General features: G+C 42.7%; 1 protein-coding gene across 2 annotated transcripts in view; it reads right to left on the bottom strand.

The window, feature by feature from the left end:
• The window catches only part of wdr11 (WD repeat domain 11), a 236000-nt gene that overhangs the window by 76281 nt on the left and 144353 nt on the right, over positions 1 to 15366 (bottom strand). For both annotated transcript variants that reach the window (XM_014154429.3, XM_014154430.3), the window contains exons 12-16: positions 10998 to 11104; positions 8071 to 8146; positions 5595 to 5703; positions 3737 to 3861; positions 1943 to 2093 (exon numbers count right to left, since the gene is read on the bottom strand). In XM_014154429.3, coding sequence (XP_014009904.1) covers positions 1943 to 2093; positions 3737 to 3861; positions 5595 to 5703; positions 8071 to 8146; positions 10998 to 11104 — 568 coding nt within the window. The remainder of the gene's footprint in view (positions 1 to 1942; positions 2094 to 3736; positions 3862 to 5594; positions 5704 to 8070; positions 8147 to 10997; positions 11105 to 15366) is intronic.

The following is a 15366-nucleotide window of genomic DNA, read 5'->3' as shown; positions in this document are numbered from 1 at the left end:
CCCCAAGTTTGTGTTAAACACCTGGAATAGATTCAGTATGAGTAGGCATAAAAGAAACACCAGCAATTTGGCGAAGTCAGTCCCGAAGGGAAAACAAAACGACATGAGGAGCCGCAGTCCCTCGCCACATAAGGCTGATGATGGCAATGCGCGCCCACATGTGTCACAGGCAAGCAAAGTGAGCACAATTCTAACAATGCAGAAAATTCCAACAGGAGATGAACAAAAGCCTAAGTAAGATGACAAGCTCCATAGCTAAGCTGGAACAATCTGTTAAGGGACTCGGTGAAAGGGTGACTGAGGCAGAGAATCAAGTTAGAACAGTGGAGGATGGGTGCATTCGCACTGACCGCCTCCTCTCATACCTGCTACAGAAGGACAGATGGCTCTAGGACAGGTGTGAGGCACTCAAGAAGTTTATGAGGTGCAGCTTGAGACTCTACGGTGTGCAGTGGGTTGAAAACTTACTCAGAGACATAATGAAACTACCACCAAACTTCCCTTTCTTACTGGATGGTTTCAAATGTCATCTCATCGGCTTATAAAACATTAGGGACCAATTAAGGTAATAAGCTATTCATAGCACGATTAAGAAAAAGAAAGTACTCTATCAGTTGAAAAAACTTGGATGTAAGATTGCATTTCTGCAAGAAACACATTTATCGGATAACGAGCATGAGAAACTGAATAGGACATGGGCTAATACAATATTATATTCATCTCATATATCAGAACGGAAAAGGGGGGTAGCAATTCTAGTGCACAGGTCAGTCAATTTCAATGCCAGCTCCTCTCATAAGGATACAGAGTTTAGGTTCATATTAGTAAATGGAACTATAGATGGGGTGAATGTATCATTGCTAAAAGTGTACGATCCCAACGAGGATGATTGATCAAGGGTTTATCAAAAAGATTTAACTTTATCTTGGAGAATAGCTCTGACTTACTCCTAATGGGGGGGGAGATGTCAATTGTGTTATGTCTCCGACTGTAGACTGATCACCTTTACCATCAACTCCACCCTCTAGGATAAGGGAGTCACTGATTAGCCACTGTCTAGAAGTGGGATTGGTTGAAGTATGGAGATCCAAGCGAGAGAGACTTCACATTTTATTCAAACCGCTACTTACTCTATTTACGCATTGACTACTTCTTTACCACTAAGTCTGAAGCCTATATGATAATGGATTGTGAGACACCTCCAATAACTTTGTTGGACCATTCACCATTGATGGCGACGTGGGATTTAGGACAGAAGTCTATCTCATGACGGTGAAGACTAAACGCGTCCCTACTTAATGAAACAAAATTTGTGGACTTTGTTAGAAAAGAGCTGCAGTTCTATCTTGATCTTAGCATAACCGCTGAGGTCTCCCCACTTACGCTCTGGGAGTGTGCAAAAGCCTTTCTAAGAGGTCGCATTATATCATTCGCCAAAAGAAATTCAAGTGCACTGAATTGGAAAACAAAATAAACCATTTAGAACAGCACAAACCAAAACCTTCCACAGCTCTGATGACAGCCTGCTCTCTGAAAAAATAGAGGGCTGTGAAAGGTTTGCTAAGCAGAGAGATTCAATTTGAGAGAAAGAAATCAATGAAATGGACTGAAAAAGAGACAAGGAAGAGGTGAGGGAAATAAAGTATGTACGGAGAGTGGAGATCAGTGGGGGAGGAGAGAGAAGGGCGTGAAGAAGAGGTGAAGAATGAGGTACTGAATATGTATGGAAGGTAAAGATAAGTGGGTATTATATAAAAGGGCAGGGAGAAGAGAAGAAGAGAAGCAGAAGTGAGAAGAGAGGAGGTAGAGAAATAGAGTATACAGTATGTCTGGAGAGTAAAGATGAGTATGTAGAGTGTACACTGAGGATGTACAATTACAGTTGCATTAGATCAGCATCCATGAAGGAGAAGGTAGGAGAGGAGGTAGAGTTAAGACTCACGTCTGGGGGGATGCGGGCACCATCTTTGACGGTATTCCCCTCGACAGTGATGTGGTACACCTGTCCGTCTGTGTCTGTGAACACAAAGTGTTCCCTCGCTGAGATGGCCTGGCCTCCTCCCTCCGATTTACTCTCTGCATCCTGCAGAAGACTAGAGACACATACAAACACGTTTTACTATTAAAGTGAGGACCACTGATAAAGCGAGGTCTAGATCAGGGGTCAGCAACAGGCGGACCGCATAATTTTTTGTCCCCTTTTAGATTTTAGTTTTTTTTCTCAAAAAAAGACCAGAAATTCAGCTAAAAATGCATTTAATTTAGGAAATCTGTTCCCAAGTATTCCCACAAATAAAAAAAGCAACGTGATTGTGTCTCAATGTAATTAAGGTATGAAATTATTGTTATCTTCAAATACTATTTCTTTTTGGGCTTAAGTTGTGGTCAATTTGTAGTGTACAATATATTATAAATACATTCCGGACACCCGACCATGACTAGATACACTACTGTTCAAACGTTTGGGGTCACTTAGAAATGTCCTTGTTTTTGAAAGAAAAGCACATTTTTTGTCCATTAAAATAACATCAAATTGATCAGAAACACAGTGTAGACATTGTTAATGTTGTAAATGACTATTGTAACTGGAAACGGCAGATTTTGGAATATCTACATAGGCGTACTGAGGCCCATTATCAGCAACCATTACTCCTGTGTTCCAATGGCACGTTGTGCTGGCTAATCCAAGTTTATCATTTTAAAAGGCTAATTGATCAAAGAACCCCAGTCTCAACGTCAACAGCGAAGGGGCGACTCTGGGACGCTGGCCTTCTAGGCATAGTTGCAAAGAAAAAGCCATATCTCAGACAGGACAATAAAAATAAAAGATGAAGATGGGCAAAAGAACACATACACTGGACAGAGGAACTCTGCCTAGAAGGCCAGCGTCCCGGAGTCGCCTCGTTACTGTTGATTTTGAGAGGTGTTTTGCGGGTACTATTTAACTGACAGTTGAGGACTTGTGAGGCATCTGTTTCTCAAACTAGACACTCTCCTTCTCCACACTCCTCTTTCTATTCTGGTTAGAGCCAGTTTGCACTGTTCTGTGAAGGGATGAGTACACAGCATTGTACGAGATCGTCAGTTTCTCGCATGGAATAGCCTTCATTTCTCAGATCAAGGTCAGACTGATGAGTTTCAGAAGAAAGGTCTTTGTTTCTGGCCATTTTGAGCCTGCAATCGAGCCCACAAATGCTGATGCTCCAGATACTCAACTAGTTTTATTGCTTCTTTAATCAGGACAACAGTTTTCAGCTGTGCTAACATAATTGCAAAAGGGTTTTCTAATGATCAATTTGCCTTTTAAAATGATACATTTGGATTAGTTAACACAACGTGGCATTGGAACACAGGAGTGATGGTTGCTGATAATGGGCCTCTATACACTTATGTAGATATTCCATAAAAAATCCAGCAACAATAGTCATTTACAACATTAACAATGTCTAAACTGTATTTCTGATCCATTTGATGTTATTTTAATGGACAAATTGTTTTGCTTTTCTTTCAAAAACAAGGACATTTCTAAGTGACTCCAAACCTTTGAACGGTAGTGTACATACTGACACCACGTCTCACCCCGAGAAACAAACACACAATATTAAGAAAGACACATTGAGCATATACAATGAATTTATGATGAGTAGGGCCAGGAGTTTTTTATGACCATGTGGCAAAACTCCAGGCCTTAGTGCTGAGGTGCGACCCCCCCCCTTCATGCCCCCTGCTCTCTGACCTGATAACGGAGGACTCCACGCTGCTCTGCTCGTTGTCAGACAGAGTGGTATATCTGGCCATGGCCTCCCGTGCTAACAACTGTTTCTTCTTCAGACTCTTCAGGTTGTGGGAGGGGGACCACTCCTGCACACACAATCGCAAAAAGTGCATGACACACACAGACACACACAGTTCATGGAGATTTCTTCGCTGCCTGACATCTTGAAGAACACGATTGTTGGTGGACAAACATTGATACGTTTTCCTTGGAACCACACCCATAAATTCACAAAATAGCTCCACTGTTTCCCATACCCTGCTTCATCATTCAGGATTGCAGCCAAAACAACTGCCCCATTTTGCCCGGAGGGTGCAATCAATGTGGAAATGAGCAGGCAGTAAGGGGCTGGGGAGAGAATGTATTATTAACATTACTGTGGCTGCTATTTGCACAGTGTCTCAGACTTTCCAGCCCACATCACTCTCCATTTATCAGTTTTTCTTGGGACTAATGTAGCGACTTCGTTGCTGAGAGAGGAGAAATTTCCCAACTAATCTTCCAAATTGCAAATATAAATATGTACACAGGAGTACAGTGCATTCAGAAAGTATTCAGACCCCTTGACTTTTCCACATTTTGCTACGTTACAGCCTTATTCGAAAATTTCTGAAATTAAATGTTTCCATCAATCTACACACAATACCCCATAATGACAAAGAACTGGTTGTTAGATTTTTTTTGCAAATGTATAAAAAAAACTAAAAAAAACCTGAGATATTACATTTACATTAATATTCAGACCCTTTAGTCAGTACTTTGTTGAAGCACCTTTGGCAGCGATTACAGACTTGAGTCTTCTTGGGTATGACGCTACAAGCTTGGCACACCTGTATTTGTGGAGTTTTTCCCCATTCTTCTCTGCAGATCCTCTCAAGCTCTGTCAGGTTGGATGGGGAGCGTTGCTGCACAGCTATTTTAAGGTCTCTCCAGAGGTGTTCGATCGGGTTCAAGTCTGGGCTCTGGCTGGGCCACTCAAGGACATTCAGAGACTTGTCCCAAAGCCACTCCTGCGTTGTTTTGGCTGTGTGCTTAGGGTCATTGTCCTGTTGTAAGGTGAACCTTCGCCACATTCTGAGGTCCTGCGCACTCTGGAGCAGGTTTTCATCAATGATCTCTAAGTACTTTGCTCCGTTCATCTTTCCCTTGATCCTGACTAATGTTCCAGTCCCAACCGTTGAAAAACATCCCCACAGCATGATGCTGCCACCACCATGCTTTACCGTAGGGATGGTGCCAGGTTTCATTCAGACGTGACGCTTTGCATTCAGGCCTAAGAGTTCAAGCTTTGTTTCAGTCTTTTAGGTGCCTTTTGGAAAACTCCAAGCGGGCTGTCATGTTCCTTTTACTGAGGAGTGGCTTCCGTCTGACCACTCTACCATAAAAGGCATGATTGGTAGAGTGCTGCACATATGGTTGTCCTTCTGGAAGGTTCTCCCATCTCCAGAGAAGAACGTTGGAGTTCTTTCAGAGTGACCAACGGGTTCTTGGTCACCTGATTGACCAATTCCCTTCTCCCCCGATTGCTCAGTTTGTCCAGGCGGCCAGCTCTAGCAAGAGTCTTGGTGGTTCCAACCTGTTTCTCGTTTAGTCATCATTATGTAGTATCGTATGTAGATTGATGATAATTAAAAAAAGAAAAAGGCTGTAATGTAACAAAATGTGTAAAAAGTAAATGGGTCTGAATACTTTCCGAACGCATTGTATAGACACAGAATAATCAACACAAAGAGACTCTTGGAGAGTATTGTCTCAGTTTACAATGCCTAGGTGTATATGCATGTATGCTATAGTGTTTCTGTGTGTGTGCGTTCAGTACCAGTGCAGTGACAGTGGGGAAGTTCTTGGCCATCTCTCGTAGCAGGGTGCCGGTCCTGACGTCCCACAGCTCCAGAGGCTTGTCTCTGAACACCACCACAAGGTACTGCCTGTAGGGTGCAACACACACCGCAGTACAGGAACATGACAGTCAGTACCATCAAAATCATCCCCATGTGCTCTATGGGCCACTTTCTCTCTCAATGACACACACATCCGTACACACACGAGCGTGCACACGCAAGCACAAACAGATTTCAAACATCCATTCTTTGTGTGAAGGGCGCCCTGTGCTGTCCTGGAGTTCATGCTGTTCTAGGGAGAGAACAAATAGCATCAGAATATACATTAGCTCTCAGGGAACAGAGACAAAGAGCAGAAGCATTACACTGCTACAGTACTTTGTCAGAAGTTTCATTAAGGGTGCTTTGTCCTGATGAGACAGCTGAGCCCTTGCAAAGGTATAGTGAGGGAAAAAAGTATTTGATCCCCTGCTGATTTTGTACATTTGCCCACTGACAAAGAAATGATCAGTCTATAATTTTAATGGTAGGTTTATTTGAACAGTGAGAGACAGAATAACATAAAAAAATCCAGAAAAACGCATGTCAAAAATGTTATTAAATGATTTGCATTTTAATGAGGGAAATAAGTATTTGACCCCTCGGCAAAACATGACTTAGTACTTGGTAGCAAAACCCTTGTTGGCAATCAGAGGTCAGACGTTTCTTGTAGTTGGCCACCAGGTTCGCACACATCTCAGGAGGGATTTTGTCCCACTCCTCTTTGCAGATCTTCTCCAAGTCATTAAGGTTTCGAGGCTGACGTTTGGCAACTCAAACCTTCAGCTCCCTCCACAGATTTTCTATGGGATTAATGTCTGGAATCTGGCTAGGCCACTCCAGGACCTTAATGTGCTTCTTCTTGAGCCACTCATTTGTTGCCTTGGCCGTGTGTTTTGGGTCATTGTCATGCTGGAATACCCATCCACGACCCATTTTAAATGCCCTGGCTGAGGGAAGGAGGTTCTCACCCAAGATTTGACGGTACATGGCCCCGTCCATCATCCCTTTGATGCGGTGAAGTTGTCCTGTCCCCTTAGCAGAAAAACACCCCCAAAGCATAATGTTTCCACCTCCATGTTTGACGGTGGGGATGGTATTCTTGGGGTCATAGGCAGCATTCCTCCTCCTCCAAACACAGCGAGTTGAGTTGATGCCAAAGAGCTCCATTTTGGTCTCATCTGACCACAACACTTTCACCCAGTTGTCCTCTGAATCATTCAGATGTTCATTGGCAAACTTCAGACGGGCATGTATATGTGCTTTCTTGAGCAGGGGGACCTTGCGGGCGCTGCAGGATTTCAGTCCTTCACGGCGCAGTGTGTTACCAATTGTTTTCTTGGTGACTATGGTCCCAGCTGCCTTGAGATCATTCACAAGATCCTCCCGTGTAGTTCTGGGCTGATTCCTCACCGTTCTCATGATCATTGCAACTCCACGAGGTGAGATCTTGCATGGAGCCCCAGGCCGAGGGAGATTAACAGTTCTTTTGTGTTTCTTCCATTTGCGAGTAATCGCACCAACTGTTGTCACCTTCTCACCAAGCTGCTTGGTGATGGTCTTGTAGCCCATTCCAGCCTTGTGTAGGTCTACAATCAGGTCTACAACCTTGTCCCTGACATCTTTGGAGAGCTCTTTGGTCTTGGCCATGGTGGACAGTTTGGAATCTGATTGATTGATTGCTTCTGTGGACAGCTGAGATTAGGAGCACTCCCTTTAAGCACTCCCTTTAAGAGTGTGCTCCTAATCTCAGCTCGTTACCTGTATAAAAGACACCTGGGAGGCAGAAATCTTTCTGATTGAGAGGGGGTCAAATACTTATTTCCCTCATTAAAATGCAAATCCATTTATAACATTTTTGACATGCGTTTGTGTTTTTTTGTTGTTGTTATTCTGTCTCTCACTGTTCAAATAAACCTACCATTAAAATTATAGACTGATCATTTCTTTGTCAGTGGGCAAACGTACAAAATCAGCAGGGGATCAAATACTTTTTTCCCTCACTGTAAATCTCTCACCCTCCCTCTTTTGTCTAACACTCTCTTTACCCCTCACCATCTCCGGCTCTCCCTTTCAATCTTCGTGCTCTCTCACCATCCCCCTCTCCCTTCATCTTCTCCCTTCATCTCTCTCTCCATCCCTCCTTCATGCATGCATGCAGAGAGCTCTTTAGAGGGCCTTTAGCCAAGCATGTGCTTCTGACAACAGCTCAGTAGCAGGAACAGAATGAGAGAGTATGCCCTGGAGAATTAAAAGAAATGGATATCCCCTGACAGCACATAGGCTTAATAAAAAAAAACACCCGGTGGGGAGACGAGAAAGAAAGAGGCGACAGTGGCAGTTGAGGTGAAGGGTGTGTGCGTGCGTGCGTGAGTGTGGCAGGTGTAAAGAGGTGGCTGTGTGTAGGGGACTCACTTCAGATGAGACACTTTCATCATCTCAATGGCAGGCTCGTCATTCCCCTGTTCGCCTCGGAATGCAAAGCACCTGCCTGGAAGAGGAGAGGAAGGAGAGAGAGAGGAAGGAGAGAGCGAGAGAAAAATAGAGCATGAAATCATTCAACATCATGAAACACATAAGGATGGTCATTTATACATTAGCTAAAGAGTATAGGGCCTAAGATGGATCCCTGGGGAACCCCTGCATTACAGTTGTAAGACGTGGCGGTAATAACTTCAAATTTACGCCAGCTAAGAGAATGTGCCACTTTAGATCTGCTGCAGCGATCTCATTTTACTCACATAAACAATATTCTCATGAATCAAGTGTCCTTTATCTACTCAAAATGCCAGAAGGCAAAAACATGAATATACGCCAGTTGTATTCTACTACACCAGAAAAATGCTGATGTACTTTGCAGAGGACATTAAAGGAGGTGGCCTGTAAAATGCACGAGTGAGAGAGCACAGTAACCCAAACTGAGCACAAGTAGGAGAGGTGGGAACTCCCAACAATTGCCTAAGATGTTTGTTGCACGGGCAAAAGGGACGCAGATAAAGTGACACAAGGCAAGATTGCAGGTGAAGAGACTGGGGAGTAGTGCAGGTGAGGCATCCGGTCTGTGTGTGCGTGTGTGTGTGGTACAGTCGCTGTAACGAGTCTGGGATGGGCGTCTGATTCTAATGACACCCTCAATCATCTCCTCCTCTATTTACTCCCTGTGTGTGTGTGTGTGTCACCCACAGCTCCTGATCACTGTCTCAATTACTGTTCTCACCAAATCATCAACTCAGAGTTGCAGTAATAACTGGGTCTGTATCCGACATGTCTCAAGTTCTTCTACACTGTTGGGAAGATTTTTCAAATAGCTTACTGTGAGGAATTCTAGTCTTAATATATTATCATTCACAATGGATGTTAAAAAAAAAACGTTCCTACATTTCCACGCAGCAGGCCAGGTACTTTTATGCGTGCTCAGACGTGCGCGATGCCTCGACATTATCAGGACAGAGAAACCAGACACATGCTCATTACTCACACGGAGAATTCCAAACAAAAGAAAATGGTAACATTGACAAATCTCGTAAATGACGGTTATGAAATAAACAAAAACTAGTTTCTCACACGTGTAGCAGGTTGTGAACTCTGCAAAACAACGTTTCCACTTCGGGAATGAGAACGGTAAATGACTAATGAATACATGCATTAACATAAATGAATGTAACCAAATGACGGGGATTGACTGAACATTTGCTACTGGTGACAGCTGAGCCATTCTGGAGAGAAACTCAACTATATCTTCACCACACACCCCTCCCCAACATATTTTACATGCTTTTCACCGAGTGCCGCAACTAAATAATCAGCTAGGTCTATTGCCATGCATGCTGCCCAAATTGCGGGGTTCCCAAATAGGCATAGGCCTACGAGCTTGTGATTTCAAACAATCCACAGCTATTTTTTTTAAATAAGCTAATGATCCTCAATTTCTCTGTGGCCAAGTCATGCTTTCTGGTGAAATATTTTATTTCTGTTTAGACAGGAGTAATTATATAACTTTGGCAAATTTATTTCCATTTACTTCCCTATTGGACCCACCTCTATGGCATTTTTCTCCTGTTCGATTGGGTTTTATTTAAATGTTATTGTCCATAAGCCAAAGGCACAATCCTAGTCATATTAGCAGCCCATCCTAGTTTTTGCATCTTTAGACTCCCCCTCATTCTAAGTTGCTAACAGAGACTTTCATCTCTGTCACATATGGAACCGCTACAAGGTGCACTGTTTAGAACAGTGTTCAGAAGGCAAATGTTTGAAAATGACGTTTTACTGGCTTCTTCATCACGAGTTACATGTTCTGTTAAGATGCATTACAATAATCAAGATGTGATTTCTGTCATTCTGAGCACCATGGGTGGACGCTCTAATGGGTTATGCACCCAATGCATATGGGTCCGGTAAATTTCTCAAATGGCCGGTAAATTTAAAATCTTCCTGGTCACGATGTCCGGCGCCACAAGTATTGTCATCAGAAAAAACCTTGTTGCAAGATCTTTGAATTCTAATGTGGCTGGGGCAAACACCAAACCTAATGCTCTGGTCAGTTCAATTTTATTTATCCAGCCTGGGTGTCATAAGTGAGTGGCTCACCCTTCAACTGAACTGTGAAAAAGAAACACTTCAGAATGGCTTGGCTGGTACTGAAACAAGAACTGACAACCCCAAATGAATTGTGTCTTCTGTCATTTTCCCTGTCTCCTGAGCTCTCCATCTCTTGCATACTATATGGCCATCCCTGTATCCTCTCACAACCTCTTCTCCTTATTCCTCTCTCTCCTTACTATCTCTCTGAGCTTGACTTGATATGTACAGTATTTCCCTGCATGGTTCCCAGTTATTAAGATAAGTTTCAACAGGGGAGAGAAACATAGGGTCAGTGTGCAATCCAATTTCACTGCCAGCCCTGACACACACAGCTGTGTTATCACAGTGTAATGGAGAGTGTTTAGACTTGAAAGTGTATCCCTAGAGAGCTATGGGGAGAGAAGTCTCGAGTGGCGCAGCAGTCTAAGGTACTGCATCTCAGTGCTGGAGGCGTCACTCACTACAGGCACCCTGGTTCACCAGCCGTGATTGGGAGTCTCATAGGGAGGCGCACAATTGGCCCAGCGTCGTCCGGGTTTGGCCGGGGTAGGCCATCATTATAAATAAGAATCTGTTCTTAACTGACATGCCTAGTTAAATAAAGGTTCAATAAAAAAAAAAAGTTTTAAAAAAATGCCTTAGAGTAACACAGAAAGGAGTGTGCATGTTTGTGTGCATTATGGCATGCGTGCATGTAGACCTTGAGAGTTTAGATGTGTGTGCAAGTGAGTACATACGTGCCCATGTGCGCAACTCACCAGTGGGAAGGTCGACGTGCTGAAGCTCATTCCTCACTAGTCCAGCGTTGTTGGGGGTTGAAGTGGCAAAGGAGAGGAAGCTGGTGAGACTGACCCATTCTATGCCTCTGCAGAACACACATTAAAAGCCCCATTAAAAAAATACATTAACACGCCTCATCAGCCTTTGCCTGATGAGTTCGTTTTCCATCTACATTTCACTCAAACCTTTATGTAAATAAAACAAAAACTACATTTGCAAGCACTAAAGCTAGGAGGTGTTAGAGCATTCCATTGCATACAGGGCACTTGCCCGCTTCAAATAATAAAAACAGACCTTTTCCCGACATTCCCCTAAGCTAACAAATACATTTTAAAGAATACATTTTGAAGGCTTTTTAGCGCCTACAAATGTAGAATAGCGATTACAGTATAGTTGGCAACACCGATAAAACTTTCCATGGAATCAAAGAGACAACAATCCAGCCGAGAGCCCTTTGAGGGGTTTGGCAGGCACAGCAAGGCAGCAGCTACAGTAAGCACCATGCTGTAATGAGATCCTAAATAACCACATGATTAAGTTCTACATTTTTCCCTAAAATTAAAATTAGAAGCAAAATAGCCCGATGTCCCTCCCTTGCCGTTCCAGGGCTGAACTGGCCTGATTTCCACCCTAACGACACACACCTCTCATATCTCATCATATTATACATCTCACCACTGGCCCTCTGTCAGCAGGGAGAAGACTCATGGGGGCAGAGAGCATTGCTAACTGAGATTAGAAGTGATACATATGTTGTGATTCAAATATTGCATTATGGGTAGACAATTATGCTATTGTTATATTTTAACAGGGCTCTAGATAAAACATTTTGTTCAATAAAAATGAAACTGCCTGTAACTTTATGTGCTCTCATATCATAGGCTAATTTATTTGGGGATAACTCACCACCTCAGTAAGTGGAAACTCAAAACACAGCTAGATTACTACCGTAAATTCCGGACTATAAGCCGCAACTTTTTTCCCAGGCTTTGAACCTCACGGCATAAACAATGACGCGGCTAATATATGGATTTTTCCCGCTTTCAATTTTTTTTTCTCCAAAAAAACACATTCTGTGACGTGCTCAGTTTTTTGGCGGCATGAAGCTTTCATTAGACCAATGAAATTGCCGAACGGGTTAAGGTCAAACAACTTTTTTGTTTACTGTTTAGATTAAATCGAGCGCTCTCAAACTTCATCATTCTGATTACGGTAGTCATTTTGTCACCCTCATCATGGCAAAGACACGGAGAAATGCATATGATGCAGCTTTCAAGTTAAAGGCGATTTATCTGGCTGTTGGAAAAGGAAATAGAGCTGCTGCACGGGAGCTTGGTCTTAATGAGTCGATGATAAGACGTTGGAAACAGCAGCGTGAGGAATTGACTCAGTGCAAAAAGACAACTACCGGTAAAGCTTACTGCTCATTTTTTATTTTTTGTTACAAGCCATGTTTCGTTAAAGCCTATTAATTTTTGTTACAAGCCGTGTTTCGTTAAAGCCTATTTATTTTTGTTACAAGCCGTGTTTTGTTAAAGCCAGTGTAAAGTTCATTTGTTTCAATGTACCGGTAGGCACCTGCGGCTTATAGACATGTGCGGCTAATTTATGTTCACAATAATACTTTTTTTTTTAAATATTCAGGTGCGCTTAATAGTCCGGAAATTACAGTAACTAAAGATACCACTGTTAGTAGCCACGTATTAATCAAAAAGCGTATTTAATGTCCAAAAGATTGCAGTTGTAGCCTACCGCCCCAATGAAGCCTATGCACTCGCAATGCCTAATGCGCATTTCGCAGGCTCCATATCTCAAAGCCATATCAACTATATTGTTAGAAAAATAGTTGCTAGTGAGCTCAAAATTCAGAGTTGAGAAATACAACAGGATAGCTGTGTTGTCCCCACAATTGGATTTTAAAACGTTATACAATCAAAATACTTTTTTCTCCAGGAGCTTTTTTTTCCCCCCAGGAAAGAAGAGAGTGGCTTGCTTGACACAGCAGCAGGCCCCAGCGAAACAGAGGCAGGCAGGCAGACACTTTCATTACAGGAATCATAAGGATGACGTACTTTATACTCTTTGACCAAATCATGGTTTTAGCCTCCTAACAAACATGAAGTTTTGAGTGAGGTGAATGAATGTGAGCAACACATTTTTTCACTCGCACAGCCAACATTTCTGCAGTATTGAAGGTCCTCAAAAACACAGTGGCCTCCATAATTTTTTAATGGAAAAAGTTTGGAACGAACAAGACTCTTCCTAGATCTGGCCACCTGGCTAAACTGAGCAATCGGGGGAGAAGGGCCTTGGTCAGGAAAGCTACAGAGTTCCTCTGTGGAGATGAGAGAACCTTTCAGAAAGACAACAATTTCTGCAGCATTCCACCAGACCAAGCCTTTATGGTAGAGATGCCAGACGGAAACCACTCCTCAGTAAAAGGCACATGACAGCTCGCTTGGAGTTTGCCAAAATGCACCTAAAGGACTCTCAGAACATGAGAAACGAGATCCTCTGGTCTGATGAAACCAAGATTGAACTCTTTGGCATTAATGCCCAGAGTCACATCTGGAGGAAAACTGGCACCATTCTGGGAGACTAATCAGGATCGAGGGAAAGATGTGAACAAAGTACAGAGAGATCCTTGATGAAAACCTGCTTCAGAGCGCTCAGGACCTCAGACTGGGGTAAGGTTCACCTTACAAGGTTCACCTTACAACAGGACAACGACCATAAACACACAGCCAAGACAACGTAGGACTGGCTTCGGGGCAAGTCTCTGAATGTCCTTGAGTGGCCCAGCCAGAATGCAGACTTGAACCCGATCGAACATCTCCGAAAATAGCTGTGCAGCGATGCTCCCCATCCAACCTGACAGAGCTTGAGAGGATCTGCAGAGAAGAATGGGAGAAGCTCCCCAAATACAGGTGTGCAAAACGTCGTACCAAAGAAGACTCAAGGCTATAACCTGCCAAAGGTGCTTCAACAAAGTACTGAGTAAAGGGTCTGAATACTTACACTACCGTTCAAAAGTTTGGGGTCACTTATAAATGTCCTTGTTTGTGAGAGAAAAGCACATTTTCTGTAACATCAAATTGATCAGAAACACAGTGTAGACATTGTTAATGTTGCAAATTATTATTGTAGCTGGAAATGGCTGATTTTTAATGGAATATCTACATAGGTCCATTATCAGCAACCATCACTCCTGTGTTCCAAAGGAACACTGTGTTAGCGAATCCAAGTTTATAATTTTTTAAAGGCTAATTGATCATTAGAAAACCCCTTTTTAATTCTGTTAGCACAGCTGAAAACTGTTTTCCCAATTAAAGAAGCAATAAAATTGTCCTTCTTTAAACTAGTTGAGTATCTGGAGCATCAGCATCTGTGGGTTCGATTACAGGCTCAAAAAGGCCAGAAACAAAGAACTTTCTTCTGAAACTCGTCAGTCTATTCTTGTTCTGAGAAATGAAGGCTATTCCATGCGAGAAATTGCCAAGAAATTGATGATCTCGTACCACGCTGTGTACTACTCCCTTCACAGAACAGAGCAAACTGGGTCTAACCAGAATAGAAAGAGGAGTGGGAGGCCCCGGTGCACAACTGAGCAAGAGAACAAGTACATTAGGGTGGCTAGTTTGAGAAACAGATGCATCAAGTCCTCAACTGGCAGCTTCATTAAATGGTACCTGCAAAACACCAGTCTCAACGTGAACAGTGAAGAGGCCACTCCGGGATGCTGGCCTTCTAGGCAGAGTTCCTCTGTCCAGTGTGTGTGTTCTTTTGCCCATCTTAATCTTTTATTTTTATTGGCCAGTCTGAGATAAGACTTTTTCTTTGCGACACTGCCGAGAAGGCCAGCATTCCGAAGTCACCTCTTCTCTGTTATTATTTGACCCCGTGTCTTTTGACCGTACTAGGTGGATGGGGTATTTTGTATTTGTCGTTATAAAAGTAAGCTGTTACCATGTTCCATCACATATGCTTTCTGATTCATAGTTGTAACAAAGGCACTTCTCTAATAAAATGGATTGTTTTTACATATAGCCTGTTATTTGAAATAAGATACAAATCGTATTCTAATGTTACCCAAGGCCTTCATAAACACAACCAAATGATTATTTTTGCTATAGCATAAGTGACCTGATTCAGGAAACTAGGCATATGTCGCAAGTCACGACTTCACAGGAGAGCCGTTTGAACGTAAAAATTATTTTTGTTATTAAAATGCATTTTTTGGGGGCAGAAATGCCTTCTCAAACGTGAACTCTTACGTGTATGAACTGTGTGTAGTGACGTTCTCAGAATGCAATTTTACATTTATTGTATAATAATGCTAAAATATGT

Source organism: Salmo salar, chromosome 18 (assembly GCF_965601325.2).
Source record: "Salmo salar chromosome 18, fSalSal1, whole genome shotgun sequence".
NCBI classification, from domain to species: domain Eukaryota; kingdom Metazoa; phylum Chordata; class Actinopteri; order Salmoniformes; family Salmonidae; genus Salmo; species Salmo salar.
This window is presented reverse-complemented; position numbering and strand designations above follow the sequence as displayed.